Source organism: Coffea arabica, chromosome 2c (assembly GCF_036785885.1).
Source record: "Coffea arabica cultivar ET-39 chromosome 2c, Coffea Arabica ET-39 HiFi, whole genome shotgun sequence".
NCBI lineage: Eukaryota > Viridiplantae > Streptophyta > Magnoliopsida > Gentianales > Rubiaceae > Coffea > Coffea arabica.
The window spans coordinates 64,884,551-64,903,770 of NC_092312.1; the positions used below are offsets into that span (position 1 = coordinate 64,884,551).

Genomic DNA, 19,220 nt, shown 5'->3' on the forward strand with positions numbered 1-19,220 from the left:
CCACATCCACCCTTGAATCCATAGAAATGTGTCAATTGGCATCACAAGGGGAAGTCTATGCAGGCCTTAGCCATAAACAAATAAAACAAGGACCAGTATTCTCCACCAAAATTATCTTGTTTGATTTTTGGGTTAGCAGAAAAGTCGAAGTTTAACGCTATTGCAAACCCTATATAATTGCTATTGTAGCAGAAGAATATAAAGGCCGGATATTCAACAACGTAGACAAATTAAGAAAGGTTGAGACATCAACCTTTTATTAGCCATCAATTCTGTGTTCAAGCTCTTTCTGTTCAAGTTATATAGAAGTCTCAATCATTTTAGCTATTGATTTTGTTGCTTGTAGACATCCCTTTATTCTCTAGGCCATTTTTTATTTCGTTTCTACTTCATTTGTCCCTACTGTTTAAGGCTTTGATGGTATAGGATGGGTATAGCAGGAAAATGGATCCGGAACTTTTTGTTAGGCAAAAGGGAGGAGAAAGGCAAGCACAAGAAAAGAGTGAATTCAGTTGCCACAGAGGTAAGTAACTTAGGAAGTCCAAGAGCAATCTTATCAGTTACAAAAGAGAAGAGGAGATGGAGCTTCAAGAAATCAACCACCACAGACAAAGTCACTTGTCGCAATCTGTCATTTGACTCAATCTCTACTCCCCACCTGGCAAAACAGGTCCTAGAGGAGCATGAAATTGAGCAAATTCGTTTTAAGGCAATCCTAGTAACAACTAGCAAGCAAGTCAATGGAACAATGCCGGTTGTTACAACTCCTGTTTCACAAGCTATAGGGCCCCTCAAAGATGCTGCTGCGATCAAAATTCAGGCTGCATTTCGTTCTTATTTGGTATGTGTAATTTGAGCTTCTAAAGTTTTTTCCATTGGTTTGTTAGATAATCTAGTGGTTGGATGCCCCCTTTTGTCAACAGATCAAATGAATGTGTTTACGATAATCTGATTAAAATCCAGACATACGAACACTTTCACAATGATCTGATCGTTTTCTGCAGGCAAGAAAAGCATTGTGTGCTTTACGGGGACTGGTGAAGTTACAAGCATTGGTAAGGGGTCACCTGGTCAGAAAACAAACAACTGCAGTTCTGAGGAGCATGCACGCTTTGATGACTATCCAAGTTAGAGCTCGGTATAGGAGAGTTCAGATGGTTGAGGCCGGAGCAGAGCTTGCAACAAAAAGATCAGGTCATGGAGAATCAGCTCGAAATAGTACAGTAAGGCCTTTTCTGGATTATTTTCTCACCTTCCCTTTGGATGATCATCCATCAGGTTCTGCATTTTGTAGGATTTGTTCTTCCACTCAAATTCTTCGTTCAAATCTACTGGATTTTCTCTTCAGTATAGAACTGTTATATGTCAGCTCAGCTGATAAACCTGATACAATCAGATTTTACCAAACCAAGTAACCAATAATGTTGGACAAAGATACTCCAGGACAAACCACCAAATCTGATGTTAAACAAATCCTACTGATTTCACAAAATGTAATTAAATTAGTTCATCCACTCAGCTGAGAAATCGACGTGATGTGTACACTAAATTTATCTCCATGTCTCCACCAGAACATAGATGGGATCTTCTCACACATTCAACTAGGCAACCTCATTGTCCTACTTTTCTTCAACGTATACTATATTTATATAATTCTAGGAGCATATATAGCGATATTTGTTTCCTACGTGTGCCACTGGTGTTAAGTGTCTTGTTGTATTCAGCAGCAATAAATAACAAGCCGTTTGATCACTCAAATGTAGGATAGAAAGGATGTAAATGCTCATGAGACGAGGACAAGTATGAAGAGCAAAAGCGGACCCTTACATTATTCACAAGCCGAAAGAAAGGAACTTGGAGTCGTCACCACATATCACTCTGGTCGGTTTCCAATAAACATGCAAGAAGATCAGCCTGACCAGACATGTTGTAGTCCACCGGCAACAGTGACCGAAACGAGCTCCACCAATCTGTCCAAAACAAAACAAATAAAACTGCAGGCATCCACTGCTCCACTTTCTCATGAAAATCGAGGTTACATGTCCAACACAGCATCTTCAAAGGCAAAAGCAAGGTCACACAGTGAACCAAAGCAAAGGCCAAAAAAATGGCGCCCCGTACAAAAAAACAAGCAATCAACATCAGTGCGAGGTGTAAACGTCGCCCTTGAAGTTCAGGAGCAATATATGCCTTCACCTTCAGAATTCGATGAGCAAGAAAATCAGCATCCATGGTTCATCAAGCTTTATCGATCTGCAAAGCAAGTAAACGGTAGTCATGCAGATCATTCGAGTGTAGCAAATTGCAATTCCAACTTTGAGAAGACTTTAAATCCATTTGAGGCATGTTCTAGGTATTTGGCTAATACTTCTAGGGGCTAGTGACCTGTTAAGCAGATTGGGAAACTTTTGATCGAAACTTTGTTTTCTAATTGAGAGATCACAGTAGTACTATCATTTGGTCAAAACAGTACTTGGTCGAATTATCACCTGATCTAAAAACTCAAACAGTTAGACAACACTATTTTAAAGCACAACAACAAAATATGTAGTGCATGAACACTTGGCAACATGTTTTACTTAATTCCTAAGATCTTTATGCATATTGATTTCATCATTCCACTGCAGCCTCCCAAGAACCTATACTAACCTTCCCAAGACAGCTGAATCAAATTTAAACTGCTGCAGCCATCAACAATCCGCGGATGCAATAATGTAGTCATCAGTTTAAAATAATGTAGTACATTCTGAAATTCTCTGACACAGAAATGAGACTCGTTAAATGGCTGCTGAAGCCGTCAAATTTTGCTATTATTGCTACTTTTCAATGGAGTTCTGACCAGTGACTAGTAGTATACTTCTTTTGGTGAAACCAGTATCGGACGACAGTAATGGGATCAAGTGTTAGAAGGGAATAACCTTCTTTCCCAACACATGAATCAATCCAAAATACAGGAGGTGCAAGGATCGACTCTCCAGCACATGAATCGGCCCAAGATACCAAAAAAAAAAAATTAATCTTTTATCGATGATGATCTTCTACCGTCTGGTGGGGTCCATCTCCACTTTCAGCTTAAAAAGATAGAGATTAAGTGGCAAAAAATTATAGAGTCAACAGCGCGATGTGAAGTGAGAAGTTTCCATTTCAAACTCTTTTTCTTGTTTCATGTGGCAAAATACAAGACAACCTTACTCCTCACAACTATCAGCAGGAATTCCAACATTTGAGCTCAGTTGGAACGTACGTAGACTTAGTCAGTTGGTGAGTGCTAATGTACCGTAGATGGCAGAAAAGGGGACATCTCATTTGCATGTCTAGATAAAGAGAGAAAGTAAGCACAAATTAAGTTCGAAATTTCTATGTGCCTTCATATTGTCATCCTACATGATGGATCTTAAGTATTCATGACGCAAAATGGTTAAGAAACACAGCATCACAGCATCAAGTTCCTGCATTTCATTCACCACTTCCCAATTAAGACCTCCAGATTAACAACATAAAAATATGTCCGCTCCTAGTTAGAATCCTGCCTATACCATACAACCCAGAACATTACAAGTTCTTGCCTATACCTGAGATTACTGCCTATTACTGCCTACACCTCAGTTTGTAAAACGCTAATTAGCCATTACAATTAATAGCAGCAACAGTTTTAGATAGGTTGGGCGACCAAGGGTTGGTCTTCCTGCTTTGCCGTGTTTTCCTTGAAACTCTTGGTCAACCAAATGGCTGTTTCCCTTGGAGACACCTTCCCTGGACCAAATGGCTTCAATAAGACGCCAAGCTCTTCAAACCTTTCCTCTTGCAACAATCTTGCACTAAACTCAAGCAAACCTTCCAAAGCTTCAGCACGTTGTTGATGTGATGACATATCAAAACGACGGCGCCTTAAGTCTGATGAGGTACGGCTTGAAGCACCAGCCGTGGCATTTTGGTCAGAACATTCACTTACAGCCTCCCTATCCAGAGCAAGTTTGGGGCCTTCAAATCCTTGCCAAGCATCTGCAAAACTTAAGCTACCAAGTGGTTTGTCCAGAACTTCAACTGTGCATTTATCCTTCATTATTGATCGTTCACCTTGAGGTGAGTTGGAGGAACCTTGTACAGAGGCCGTTGAAGCTCTACGAATGGGAATAATAGAATCCTCATAAGAGTCTAAATGGAACTCAACCATCCTATCAATCCGGGGAGCATTGACAGAAACATCTGGAGAGTTAACACAGTCAAGTATACCAAGACTGGGTCTGCGGCCTGATTCTCGAACTTCACCTTTACTTGACAAAGGCAAAGAAGCTCTACGAGTAGAAAAAGCAGATCTTTTCGCAGCAATTCTTGAAGCCAGGAGCTGCATCAATCAGCATTTAACAACTAACAATGTTACAGCATGAAGGAAGTTACAAAAAGCACAGGGCATTTATGTCAGTAATAGATGAGTTGTAGTCTCACTACCCTGCTTAACTTTGTGCATATATAGCACAGACGTACACCAAAGATGTTAAAGATGTTCGTCTGCACAATTGCTGACTCATTATAAAATTTAACATATAGGGAAGGCTCAGTGTTATAAATGGAAATGCACAATAAATATGGCCAACTGGAACTTTCAGATGATATTGTTGACTTAGAAAAAAAAGAAAATTAGCATCTTCAGGAGATAAAAGGACACAATCGCATATAGAGTTGATGTCAAAAGAGATTGAAAGTCACTCCATTTCTGGGCAACAACATGCTTGACCAACAGTTGAATACCTTGACAAGTAAGATGCAAGTCAGTTCACACAACCCTCTCCCCCCCGCCCCGAAGGTTCCCTTTTCAAAATATTAAATAGGGTATGAATCTACAATCTAGTCCAGTGTTTAACAAGATACGGCATCCAGCATGATCTGAATATGCTATTACGATGGTCAGATAATATGATCATGCAGATTCAGATGGAAGGAAACACAAAAAGTTGGTAGAAGTGAACTGGAAAGAATATTGAAAGGGAAAGGTACAAGAATTAAAATTTTCCATCCATCAAAATAAAGGCTGTCTATCTGAAATAAGTTTCCTGTTGATCTTACCAGTTCCCGGTTTTTAGAGAGTTCTCCCGGTCTTTTGGAAGTAGAAGAAGGTTTTGTCACACTCATTTTTTGGTTCTTTGATACGCTAGAAACTTTTGAAGTTATCCTTTTAGTGACAGATGTCACTTCATGCACGCTATCAACCGACACCTCTTCCATTCTTCTGTCCAGAAACTTAGGGTTGTTTTTAATTGTTTGGTCTGAAAAAGGATAGTCATGCTCAGCTTCAGATACACTAGGGTTTAAAGTCCTGTCACCACCAAAGGAAAACCGTTTTTCCCGATAAGTAGAAATAGCAGCTTTTGTTGGCGCAGAGAATCTGTTTTTCTTCATGTAATTTGTCTCAGGCCAGTGTATAGGAAAACTGTTCCTCCTAGGGCTGTTATGTTTGAGATGAATATCGAGCACATAAGGCTGAAGGTGTGGGTGCCTAAGAAGTTCTGCAGCCTGCAAGGGAAAATATACATATTAAATGAAAGGCACATTTTCTTGATGGACAAGTACCCTTTGAATATCTACTTTCAGTAAATAGCCAATCAATTGAGAAACTAAATTGACAAAGCGAAAAAACAAGAGATGCATTTGTTTCACAGAATATGAATGCAGAAGGTTATTGAGTCGAGCTTGATGAAATCATTTTTCTTTGCCGCTTTCATGCAAAGCATAAGAAACAAATTAAAAGGAAGAAGCATGTTGTTGGCATCCGGTGATGCATTTGTCTAACTTAGGAAAAAGGAATGGCTAGATTATAAAGTGAAAGAATAGGGAGGAAATAAAAAATGCTAAAAGGGAAAAAATTTTCAAAATTAAAACATACAAAGCAGCATTTGAAGGTAAATGCTATCAAAATTATCCGAGTACTACTTTTCCAGCATTTTTTGAGAGTAACTAATTTGATTGAAGAGATATTTCCCGTAAAAACCAAGATTCTACCAAATGTCCAGGCCTAGCTACTGACTAGAAAATTTTGGGATTTTCAGACACAAAAACAGAAAAAATTGTGTATCACATGCCACTGCCGGAAAAAAGTAATGCTTAACGGATAAGCCAGAGCATTTCCTAATATATATGACTTACATACTTTCAAATGCAAATAAAAGGGAAGAAACAGTACTATTTTCAAGGTAGAACCTAGAAAATTTGAAAGCAAGCAGCCAGGAATCCAGGACTCAGAAAACATAAGACAGAAACAGACAAAGAAAAATAATTAAAATGGCACCATGTTCCATCAAATAATGTTGCTGGATTACTTTTATGGTTGTGTTACTTGTTTATCAAAGTTAATTAATATACAAATTGCAGCAATAAGAATGAAATTTACATTTGGTCGCAGTTCTGGATTTTTCCGCAGCATGCTTTTGATCAGACCACGGCTGTAATTCACATCACAGAAATGTCAGTCAATGACAAAGGCAAATTTGCATGGCAAACCAAGTTTTGCAAACAAAAACAAAAGAATAACCAAAGCAATTGTCAGTCATTAAGCACAATTAAATAATAGTAAACAATAACAAAAGTAGAAAATAAAAATGAAGCAATTCTTTATTGCAGCCCAAGATAAAATTTTATATCAAACAATATTAATCAGATATTTCACAACCATCCTACTAGAAATGAAATAAATCTAAGATGAATAATTCACTCTATTAAAAAGTAAGCAAATTCATTCTAGTAGGTTGTCCAATAGAAGAACGCCGTTGGACAATAAACAGAGAGATTTAAAGAAGGAACTTACAGTCCACCAGAGTATTGTGCAGGAAGAGGTGCCACAATAGACTTGTTTATTCGGTTGATCAGTGCCTGCATATCCTACTCCATAAAAAAAAATTCGGTAAGTTGCCTGAAACCTCAAACAAACATGCTGATAAGCTAAATTCTCATATTTGGTTTGATATGAAGCTACCAAGCCAAGAGAGTAAATTGCCAAAAGCCAATGATACACTATAAGAGTCATCCACAAGGAAAACTGGAGGAAGTGTAAGTATTTCCATTGTCACAGAGACACGGCTTATCTGCACCAATGCTTAACTTGCAAATTAAAGAGTCAAATGTAATGTGTCAAGCATAAGCAAGGAACAATCAATAGAAACTAGAAGTGAGACAAAACCAAGTACTTGCAAGAGCACATGATTAGTCAACATTAGATATGTTATTAATTCATTTAGAGCCATAGAGCACTCTACATGTTAGAAATCTAAGTTTAGTAGTCCTGAGGAACTATCCTAGCTCACAAGCCAATGAAAGGCTTGATGCCACAAAGTCAGAACTTTTAAGAATGAATATGAGTCCCACAGAGATAGCAATACAGACTTAAAGGATCGAAAACCACACGCACGAGACAGGAGAGAGAGAGAGAGAGACCATCTGTGCAATTTTGAAACACTGATAGTTTGTGTGTGTATGGTAGGGGCTTTTCTAGTTTTTGAATAACTTCTTGCTGCCATAGAAATTTCTGCAGCATTATTGTACCACTAATCTAGGATGATACTATTTCACTTGAACTACATCCAACAGAAGAATGTCCAGTTAACTATAATCAATTTCATTGACTATCTTTGACGAAAAAAGGATAAAACAAAACCAAAATGCCTAACTTATACATGACAACACACTGACTGCAGGCCATGTAGGCAGAGTTTGAACAGAATATTTTCTTGCCAAGAAAAAAAATACAAAGAACTATATTTAACTACATTCAGCTTCTATCTTAACTAGATTATAAGAAGCGTCCAATAAAATGGAAGTATCCAAGCTTCCAAATTAGCCTAGGATAAAATGTAATACGATGGTCTGTGAAAATTTGCTGTCTTCATATGCATGGAAAAGAAGTTCAATAGGTTCTTCTATCATGTCAGTCTTCCCTTGACCTTGCAAAACTGTATGAGATATTTGGTAACCTATACTTATCGGTGCTTGAAAAATTCATGAACCAACTAAACTGCTTTACATGGAAAAAAAATGGACTTACGAAAGCCTTAAAAGCAGGTTTGTGCGCGCTCATTTCATATATGCAACATCCTGGATGCCAAGATTTTGATAGCAATCAGCAAAAGTTTATCTTGAAATGTAATATATGGTAAGATAGAAAATTATCTGTTATTTTTTCCATTTTCTTTCGTATTGTACTTGACAACCGTATATTTTGCTTACCAAGTGACCATATGTCTGACTTAGAACCATATGGTATATCAGCCAGAAGCTCAGGGCACATATAACTGGGAGTTCCCACAATCTGAAAGTAGAAAATCAACAAAACGCATTAACAGAAAGTAAAGCTGATATCCTAAAAATAAACAGTTCACCCATTTTACTTACAGAGGAAGCAAGATCATCCGAACTCAACCTCTTGGCAAGTCCAAAGTCACCTGCAACAATGGATTGTTGCTCATATTTTACTAAGATTTCTTACAGCTATCCAAATAAAATATAAAGTAAAAGACATGAACTTCTCACCAAGACAAATGTCCTGCTCTTTTGTTAAGAATATATTGGAACACTGCACAGAATGCACAAAATTTACTAATTACTGTACAATGTTACTGAAAAGTTTTGACTTTACAACTATTATTGAAACAGTAAATGCAGCTACCTTGACATCTCGATGAAGAATGTGATTCGTGTGCAAGTAATCGAGGGCCATAAGGAGCTGAACAAGCCATTTACAAAGTTTCTGTAAAGAGTTGACAATACGAGTTAGAGTTGACGGTGCACCTAGAGATAGATGATCAAAAAATACAAAAAATACAGACTGCATTTATTGCACATATATATGCACTTGCTAGAGGAAGAAATGTACAAAAAGAATGCTGTGCAACTACAAAAAAGAAACCTCTTCTGGGAAAAGTACACCATTCGCTTTCTTAATGGCTTCGGCCCTGCAAAACAGGAAATTTCACAAGAGGTTTCCGATGACCATACTGCGAAAGATTACATCTACACTACATGGAAAGAATGACAAATTGCATTTTAAGCTTTATAACTACTTACATGTCTCCACCTTCACAGTAACCAATTACAATACAGACATAGCATCCCTGGTAACAAAAGCACCAAAATGTGTCAAGCTCAATCTGATTACATGATCTTAAATGCAATGTGAAATATAAGCCCAAGTTAACTCCAGCACTAGTGATAACAACTTTAAATGGGGATAATTCTAGCACTATTTTTTATTTTTTAAAGTGGATAATATGAGTTACGAATCAAAGTGATAGAATAATATCTCCACCAGTACAAGATTGGTCATGTATATCTATTTCTGTAGGATTTGACAAGAGTCAATGAAATTCCAAAATGATAAAACTTAGAATTAGCTACATCAAATAAATTAAATTTGTTATCATAGTCGATATCTTCTCATAAAAAGGAAAAAGGATAGAACTCATACACTTCAAATGCAATTAATAAGGCCAACCAAAATTCTTGTCAAAAACAAATTTAGCACTTATCTCCTAACAAAGAATTGAGACTAGTTTATTTAATGGAGGTTAAGATAATCAAAATATCTGCAAAATTTAAAAGGTGCAAAAAAGAGCCAGTTTTTCACATTGTCATATAAGAAATCAAAACTTTGAATGCAAAATTTCCTTTGTGACCCTAAACCTTGTGAAATATCAATCAAAGGCTGTGTAAGATAATGGCACCAGAAACAAAGAAAACCGGAAAACTGAAAGAGTCAACAATCATGAAGGTGTACTACTGTGAGGATTTTTCAAGGAAGCACATAGAAATGCAGCGGTTGGCAAGAAAATAACTATAAAATGATGAGAAAATTTACTAACTATTTCAAATTAGTTAAATGATAAAACAAAATAACATCAAAGAAAAATTAGAGACATACTCCCAACTCTCATTTTTTTTTTTTAAAAAAAAAAAAAGGGAGGGACAAAAGTAGGTGCCTACATCTACCAAAAGTAACCAAGAGTAACAACTACAGTCTGCTAACCTTCTCCACCCAGGAATCTTTATACTCCACAATAAATGGATTTTGCATTCTGGAGATAAGCTCCATCTACAAAGAGAAAGAGGAAAGATCAGTCAGCTGTGCTCAAGATATTGTTCATCAAACACACATTACAATGTCAGTGGCAGAACATATAGCGAACAACTTTTTGGCAACATGGGAGACTTTTATCTTGTAAGTATATTTACTTGACCACATTTGAGAAAGGATCTAATACATGATCTCCTAGTCTTGAGAAACTGCAGTATCTTTTATTATTCATCCTCAAGGATAAGCTTAATACCTCTTTTAAGGAAAACAAGGGGCATACTTGTAAGGCATAAATAAGCATTGCTCAATGGATTTCTTAACATGTCAAGGAAGATCAGGAGACATCAAAATCCAGAAAATTGAAGAACAAATTAAGAAAATCCACCGAGTAATAAAAGAAAGTAATCAGTATCAATAACACCAACCTCCTGATGAGCATTTCGGCGTGTCCTATCCGTCTGGCGGGCAAGACGAATCTTTTTCAATACATACCTTCAAATTTACAAATTTATACAAAAACCAATTAAAATAAGTCTAACAAAACAAACTAAATCTTGTATGTATTGTAGCGCAAAAAAAAAAAATTAAGGACTTAAACAGAAAATCAAGTGCGCAATATGTAAGCTGCAATGTTGCTTGTTCTAAGCAAACTTACTTCTTCTTTTCGAGTTTATGACGCACAAGAAGGGCAGAACCAAACGCCCCTTTCCCAATTTGCTCCAGTACTTCATATTGCTCCATCATTTTTATTCTTTTCTGTTCACGCCCACACAATAGAAAATCCAAACACTAAGAACCCATCACAAGCCAAAAAAATTTCAAAGAAAAAAAATAGAAATTGTTCACAAAAACAAATCAAATAAATAAATAATCGAAAACCTACATCTCTTTGAAATCAAGAAAAAAAAACTCAAAGAAAACGTACATTTCTTATTATGAATATTTAACAGCAAGGATTAAACTTTATGTACATTGTGTTTTGTGTGCATTTGGAAGAGTCTTGAAGATTACTTTTTCTTTAAAAACAAAAAAAAAAAAATGAGAAGGGAAGAAGAAAGAGTAAAAGAAGTAAAGTTTTTGATTAATGATCCGAGTATTTACCTAGATTTCAAGAATCACAAACTAAAATAGCCATTTATACTTACAACTCTTAACAATACTATTTAAATTTTAAATTTCAAAACAGATGACTAGAATTAGTTCTAAAAATTGCTAGAATCCACAAACGAAAACTGCATCCGTTACAAGGCTTAGAATTCAAGAAGTCGCAAACCTTTCAAGAATTTAAAAAAAAAAAAAAAAAACCACACACACACGCCCACATTTAATGAAAATTTACTGCAAAAATAAATTTCAAATCATTCAAATCTCCGCATTATTATTAAACCGTTACAGAACACCAAAAGAAACAACTGTATAAACCCTAGTACGAAACACTACAGCAGGTCAGCATTACCAGCAAATGCAGCTTCAGAAATGGACGTAAAATTCAAGGAATTTTTCCAGTTAGAACTGCAATTTTCAGAAGAATATAAAGTAGAGAGTCAAACAGAGAAAAGTCATAGTCAAATCTAGAGATTCACATTCATTTATCTTTTCAGACAACCTCAAAATTTTAAATTAAATTTAAAAAAAAAAACTGAAAAAGAACAAGAAAAAGCTGAGACAAAAGAAGATAAAGAGACGAAACTCACCTGAAGTCCGAGACTTTATCTTTTACAGGCAATGTAGGACTCAGAAGTCAGATCACAAGCAGCAGCAGCAAAGTTTGTTGGAGTTAAGAGAAAGAAAAGGCAAAAAAAATGAAAATGAAGGAAAAAAGGGGTTCACATTTGTTGAAGTAGACGTAGAACGACGTCGTAAGAGAGCTAAAATGTACTGCTAGTATGGCAGGAGAGTTGAGAGTGTAGTTGCTCCTCCATTATTTGTTCTGGTGGAGGGAGACAGAAGAGGGACAGAGGACGGAGGAAGAGAGAGAAAGAAGGGAGAGAATTTGTATGGGGGAAGAATACAATAATGTACAAATGTATCAGAAGAAGACAAATGTAAAAGAGGCGAGATTTGAATAAAAAAGGCTAATTGCACTATTCACCGCTAAACTAATCGCCTTTAGTACTTTGCCCCTAGAAATATAAAATTGTAGTTGTAGTTAGAGGTGAAAGACGATCAAGTTAGTTAGCTGATATTGGAATCGTGTTAGACTAGATAAGAGTTCTTTTGAAATTGGTTCATTAACTAATCAAAATCAGACTTTGTTCGAGTAGCTTATTAGAGTTTACATATAAAATATACAAACTATTCGAACTCAATTCGTTTGAGTTTAGTCGAGTAAATAAATAATAAAAATTTAAATATAATTTCAAACTCATTCACAAATGTAAATATAAAACAGACGAGATTTAAATAAAAGGCTAATTGTACCATTCACTGCTAAACTAATCGCATTTAGTACTTTGCCTCTAGAACTATAAATTGTAGTTAGTACTGAAAGATAATCAAGTTAGTTGATATTCGAATAGAGTTGGGTTGGGTAAGAGTTGTTTCGAGATTGATTCGCCAACTAATTAAATTCAAATTTAAACAAAAACTTTAGCATAAGATTATTGGAGTTTACATGTAAAATATTCAAACTATTTGAACTCAACTCGTTTGAGCTCAGTTGGGTAAATAAATAATAAAAATTTGTACATAATTTCAAATTCATTAACACAATCAAACAAGTTTGAACACTATAGCATTCCATTTGCTTTAATTTGTTTACACTCCTAATTGTAGGTGTTATAACACTTTAATCATAATTATTTTGTTAAAGTAATGCAATAAGTTAGATATAAAACAAATTTAGCTATCCCTTGCAAAATGCGAAAGACAATAAATTTAAGTTACATAGGTGAAAAGACACTAAATTTTATTTTTAAAACTACATAAATTACCCCTTCAAGATAGTAACTTGAAAGTGAATATATTTTTTGCCTTTGTGAAGTTAGTATTTTCTTTTTTTTCTCCCCAAAGAAAACAAGATTAACAAATATATCAACATTTCAACTGACAAAAAAACAACCTTTAAAATTCATTTATTAGTGTGCTTATTGTCCCTTAAATTGTAAAACTCTTAGCTAATTTCCGGCATAATTTAGGTTATTGGACTATTTCACCATAAAATTTAAAGTTTGAGGTGCTCTACGGCTAGAATCATTCTAAAGGGCGCGCAAAGCTAATGACGAATAGTTTAGGGGTGCAATCCTTAAAGCAAAAGGTACTGAAAAGTGTGTTTAAGAAACGGATAAACTGAGGTTTAGTATTTAATTAAATACTAAATATTAAATTAGTGGTTTCAGAGATCTTTGCGAAAGAGACAGAATGGGGGTGGGGTCAAGTGGAACAGTCTTTTGATTGGAGCTGGATTGATTTGATGCTATCAGAGTTGTACGTTGAGGTTGTGCAAGCTAAAAGAGGGTGAACAGTACAAGTTAAATTCCGTCGTGTGGTCATGGTGCAAGTGTAGAGGATCGTGGCTCTACTTTTCGAGGTCATAAAGACGCGGGCGCGACGTGGGCCCCACTCCCATCTTGTGTGGTTCCCCACTTGGTAGTCGTACTACTCTACTCTACTGCTCAATCACGAGGCCCTTCAAACGGAGACATTTCTTACTGTTTTTTTTGGTATTGGTGTTTATTCGGGGAATATTGAATATTCTGTTCAAATTGGTAAATCAAATTTTTTTTTTGAAATTGTAATTCAGTTCTTTAATTTGATATGATTTGGCAAAAAAAATTATTCTTCGCTTTTCAATAATCCAGAGAGATTTCTAGTTTGTTAAATTCATTCTCGAGCAACTTATTTAATTTTGCTGGTCACGAGACTATTAAGGGAAACAATCATAAAACAAAATTGAATGAGTTCATTGGTTGAATTAGGCTTAGGCTCTAGATGGGAAAAATGGTGGAAAGCATGCATTTACATTAATGTGTTTGTTGATTGGTTTTGGTTTTATGGAAAGTAGCATCCATTGATTTTAAAATCAATGGATATTAGTGCCCACATTTTTGCAGTATCTACTAAATAATATTCAAAATTTGGCAAAAGATTGAAAATTGAAGATCATTTGTTTTCCAAAAATCATGTGAAAAATAAAAATCTGAGATAATTAAACGAACTAATTGATATACATTACTTTGTATAGGACATTGCCCGTCTAAGTACATAATTCCAGTCAAACAAATAGTTGCAAAGCTGATAAAAAAAAAAAAAAAAAGATAAGGGAGTTTGACCTGAAAAAATAAAGAAAGGAAAATTGCTAGTTACAACTATATGAGTAGTTTTACATATATATATATATATATATATATATATATATATATATATTTGTAATAACATAAAAAATTCTTGATGCTCAAGAAGCTCAAAAGAATATGCATCTTACAAGCTTTAGCCTCATAAATTACAATCTTTTGTTAAATTTAATGTAGCGCACTACTTTGATGGTATACTATTATGGCTTCGGTGGTATACAATCTTTTTTCAATTTCGTTGAAACTTGATGGAGCTGACTTTATTGGTGCATTGTTGGGGCTTAGTAGTCACATTTGTTGGAAGTTATTGAGCTACCCCAAGTACCACGGAGATGAATCTAACAAGATGTCACAAAAAGGTGCTTTTTGGTTCAATTGCTCATTGTCAATATGAATTGAAAACAATTAGACAACCAAAGGAAGCTTTCAAGAAACCTCAAGAGTTAGTGGAATTGTTTCCATATTTTAGATAAATAATATGTGAAAAATAGTTGGTTATGGCAAGAGAAAGAAGCACTCAAATAGGAAAACTACCCGTTTGGATTGCTATTTTTCAGAGAGTTTTTGTACGAAAAATATATTATAGTGATTCGATATATATGAATTAAAAAGATAAATAAGAAATGTGATTAAAAAAAACGTAAAACTTTTAGCTTAGAAACTGCAATCCACACATTTGATTAATTAAATAACATGTGTCTTTTTATTTCTTAGAAGATTATAAACTACTCTAAAATATTTGTAATTCCTTTGTCAAAAATAAAAAAAAACTAATATGAGTCCTTAAAAATATCCTATTTCACGTCTTACATTGTATGTAAGACGTGGGGCAATTACATGCATAGGGTGTTTTCCTTTTACCTTGGATCGGAAAACTTTTTAACTGCTTTATTGAGTTCCATCTAAGAACACTAAAGTCTAAAAGTAAAATTTGTACTTGGACCAAGTTTGAACAAAATTACGTACAAATAAAAAAAAAAAGAAAATAGAACAAAAGTAACGGGATCTATTATAATCCATTAGGTACCTAAAATATTAATAGTACATGTACAAACAATAGGATATTGCTGATGACTTTTCTCCAACAATTTTTTTAGACAAAATAGACCAAAAAAAAAAAGAAACATATTATTGTCCAACTGTCAAATTATTTGGAGGTTAGTGAAGAAAAACGTTTTGCAACCACAACTGAGTCGTTATCAATTTTCTTGGTAATATGTGCTTCTCATGAACAGACTCTATGTGCTTGATTGCATATTATTGACATTGTACTGTTAATACAAAACCATGTCGGCAGATTTGCTGCATATATGGAAACCTTCATTTGTAATATTAGCACACGCCACTAACTAATTTAAAGTAATTGCTTGCTGCACTAAATGAAGTAACATTCAATATTAACCAGGCAAAAGCTTTTCTGCACCTACCACTTCTTTCAACGAACCTCAAGTGACCAGAATCTTATATCCCTCCCTAACCCCACTCCCCAAACATGAGCCATTCTTTCTGAAAATGTAAGACATTCTACTTGGATTTGTAATGTTAAATGACCACTACAAGAGAATTGTCCCTCATGTTTGGAGTCTTGGCCAGATTAGTTGTTTATCTACCACTGCAATCATTTTGGCCATTTATCTTTACAGAAAAAAAAAAAAAAACCAATCTAGAGCCTCTAATTAAAAATTAAAATTTTCTAATGAAATTAGTCACGTACAATATATGTACACTATTAAAAAGAACAGTTTTGGTCTATTATCTTCAAAGTTTTGTTCAATTTTATCTTTTCAACTCTCATTTTTACAGAAAAAAGTCAGTATATAGATATATGGAAAATTGGTTTAGTTGAATGGATTTCATCATCTAATCATGTCCTTGTATTATTTGAAGTCTACTTGCCACAATTTGTCAATTTTAAATCGCTTCAACTATGAAAAGATAGTCATTCCTATGTTAGTTCAATAATTTTGTGGTTATTTTTCTATTAGTAAATAGTTACGCATAATTAGTGGAAATTTCATTAGTTTGTTTAGGCATATACTAGTGAATAACTATTTCGTAAACCTATTGTCACTATTTTGCATATAATTTTTGTGATATTAGTTCTCCAATTCTCACAATGGGGAACATGAAAAGGTATATGGGAGAGTGGGACTTCTACTAAATATTGGTGAAGAAGGCTGTAAATCTTGCAACTCATAATTAACATAACTACAGGATGCAAAATTTTGAATTAAGTCTATATGAACCATGCGAGGCTTCCATTTGAGTACTCACAAAAATTTTTAGAGTCCTAATTTAATGTTATTCAAACATGATGTTATTTGCAGAATAAGTGCTATTGGTATTTGCTATTTTGCAAATCATCGAATTCATTCATTGGAGACTCAATTCGCAAGACAATGAAGAAGCCAAGTTGGAAGAATCATCTCATAAAAAAGACACATATTGCAGAAAGTCATTTGACATGAAATTGTGGACCTCTTCTATCGATATTCCAAAGAATCATATTGGTGGTGATTGCCATTCCAAGACAAAGGAGATACTGAGGGAGGAGGAAAACGACAGTGCTGCAATGGCAAAGAATTCACTTTTATGTGAAGAAGTTGGATTAGATGATGGAGTATATGGATCAAGTTGCAAAACAACTACAAGCTTCTATAAGGTAACATCTTTCTACCTTGCTCAAGTTCATAAGAATATTGATAGAAGAAGTCCACAATTTCACGTCCAATGACTTGCTTCAATTTGTGTCATCTTCATGAGATGATTCCTCCAACTTCACTTTTAAATTTTCTTCCAGATTGAGTCTGCAATGAATAAATCCTATGATTTACAAAATAACCAATATCAATAGCACTTGTTCTACAAATAAAGGGGTCCGTTTGGATTAGCTGTTTTTGGGGTTATTTTTCAAAAACAGCACTGTAGCATTTCGTTTTTCAAATACAAGTCCGTTTGGATTAGTTATTTTTGAGGTTGTTTTTCAAAAACTATATGAAAAACTTTTACTGTAGATGTTTTATGGATTATTTGTAGATGTATTTTTAAAACATATTTTCAAGTATTTTTATAATTTATAATTTTTATATTTTTATAACAATATATATTTATGTATTTATAATACATTTATAAATATTTATAAATAAATATATTTATATATTTATATAAAAATATATAAATTATAAATGTATAAATTATAAATGAATATCATATAAATGTATAAATGTATAAATTATAATTTCCAATTTTTATATTATTATATTTATATACATTTATGCATTTATAATACATTTATAAATATTTATAAATAAATAAATTTACATATTTATAAATAAATATAAATGTATTATATTATGTATAATACATAATATAAATACAATTATAAATATATAAATTATAAATGAATATCATATAAATTTATAATTTATAATTTATAATTTATATATTTTTATATTTATATACATTTATGCATTTATAATACATTTATAAATATTTATAAATAAATATATTTATATATTTATATAAATATAAGTAAATGTATTATAAATGTATTATATTATATATAATACATAATATAAATATTTTTATAAATGTGTAAATGAATATTATATAAATGTATAAATTTTAAATTTTAAATTTTAAATTTTAAATTTTTATATTTATTTATAAATATATTTATATATTTTTGTAAATACCTTTATAAATATTTATAAATGAATATTTATATATATTTATAAATAAATATTTATATATATATTTATAAATAAATATTTATATATATTTATAAATGAATATTTACATATATTTATAAATAAATATTTACATATATTTATAAATAAATATTTATATATATTTATAAATGAATATTTACATATATTTATAAATAAATATTTACATATATTTATAAATAAATATTTATATATATTTATAAATAAATATATAAATTTATATTATTATAAATATATAAATTATAAGTGAATATTATATAAATGTATAAATTATAAATTATAAATTATAATTTTTATATTTATATATTTATATACATTTATGTATTTATAATACATTTATATATATTTATAAATAAATGCATTTATGTATTTATAAATGCATTTATATTATATATAATACATAATATAAATGTATTTATAAATGTATAAATTTATGTTATTATAAATGTGTATAAATTATAAATGTATAAATTAATATATTATAAATATATATTAATATTATGTATAGGTGTATTAATATAATAAATATAAATGTATAAAGGTATTAATATCATGTATAAATGTATAATTAATATTATGTAAATTAATATAAATGTATAAATGTATAATATTATATATAATACATAATATAAATGTATATTATAAATATACATAAACATATATATTATGTATATATTAAATATATAATTTTTAATATTTAATATTCATAAATTTGTATAATTACATATTTATATTATATGTAATTTATATAATACATAATATTTGTATAAATATATTATAGAAATATAAAAATATATTTTATATAAAATAAAATATAAATTAATATAATATATATATCCTATACATAATTGAAATATACAAATTGAAATAAACATATTAAATATGTATTTGGAGTTGTTTTTGATATATTGTTTGGATATAGTGTTTTTGGAGTTGTTTTTGAAATACACATCACTGTAGCATTTGGAATGTGAAAAACAGTTTTTCAAAAACAGACCCAAAAACAATGAATCCAAACAAACCCATCATATTTGAATAACACTAAATTAGACCTCTAAACATTTTCGCCAGCACTCAAATAGAGGCCTCACATAGTTCATATAGACATAATTCAGAATTTTGCATTCTATAGTTATGTTAATT

General features: G+C 32.4%; 2 protein-coding genes across 3 annotated transcripts; one reads left to right on the forward strand and one right to left on the reverse strand.

Annotated features, from left to right (window-relative positions):
* Window positions 1-427: 427 nt before the first annotated feature.
* On the forward strand, window positions 428-1,415 carry LOC113724510 (protein IQ-DOMAIN 19-like). The gene is made up of 2 exons (XM_027247403.1): window positions 428-841; window positions 1,005-1,415. The coding sequence occupies exons 1-2, from the start codon at window positions 428-430 to the stop codon at window positions 1,413-1,415; spliced, it is 825 nt and encodes a 274-aa protein (XP_027103204.1).
* A 2,018-nt stretch (window positions 1,416-3,433) lies between these two features.
* LOC113727456 (serine/threonine-protein kinase Nek2-like) lies at window positions 3,434-12,040 on the reverse strand. Of its 2 annotated transcripts, XM_027251619.2 has the most exons (16): window positions 11,752-12,040; window positions 11,514-11,569; window positions 10,713-10,813; window positions 10,483-10,549; window positions 10,010-10,075; window positions 9,052-9,098; window positions 8,894-8,939; window positions 8,654-8,734; window positions 8,518-8,560; window positions 8,380-8,429; window positions 8,215-8,296; window positions 8,033-8,082; window positions 6,800-6,873; window positions 6,386-6,437; window positions 5,065-5,511; window positions 3,434-4,345 (listed from the first exon to the last, which is right to left on the reverse strand). In XM_027251619.2, exons 3-16 carry the CDS (start codon window positions 10,799-10,801, stop codon window positions 3,653-3,655), a joined length of 1,887 nt encoding a protein of 628 aa, XP_027107420.1. In that variant the 5' UTR covers window positions 10,802-10,813; window positions 11,514-11,569; window positions 11,752-12,040; the 3' UTR covers window positions 3,434-3,652. The 2 variants fall into 2 exon arrangements, with proteins under 2 accessions (XP_027107420.1, XP_027107421.1); XM_027251620.2 differs by lacking the exon at window positions 11,514-11,569.
* Window positions 12,041-19,220: the final 7,180 nt, after the last annotated feature.

Excerpts from the sequence above, each read along its gene's own strand:
- LOC113724510 (XM_027247403.1), top strand. The coding sequence starts at position 428 with ATGGGTATAGCAGGAAAATGGATCCGGAACTTTTTGTTAGGCAAAAGG. Across the intron at positions 842-1,004 it reads CTGCATTTCGTTCTTATTTG|GCAAGAAAAGCATTGTGTGC; the intron begins GTATGTGTAATT and ends CGTTTTCTGCAG.
- LOC113727456 (XM_027251620.2), bottom strand. The coding sequence starts at position 10,801 with ATGATGGAGCAATATGAAGTACTGGAGCAAATTGGGAAAGGGGCGTTT. Across the intron at positions 9,099-10,009 it reads AAGATTCCTGGGTGGAGAAG|GGATGCTATGTCTGTATTGT; the intron begins GTTAGCAGACTG and ends TTTTGTTACCAG. Across the intron at positions 8,297-8,379 it reads CGGATGATCTTGCTTCCTCT|ATTGTGGGAACTCCCAGTTA; the intron begins GTAAGTAAAATG and ends TTCTACTTTCAG.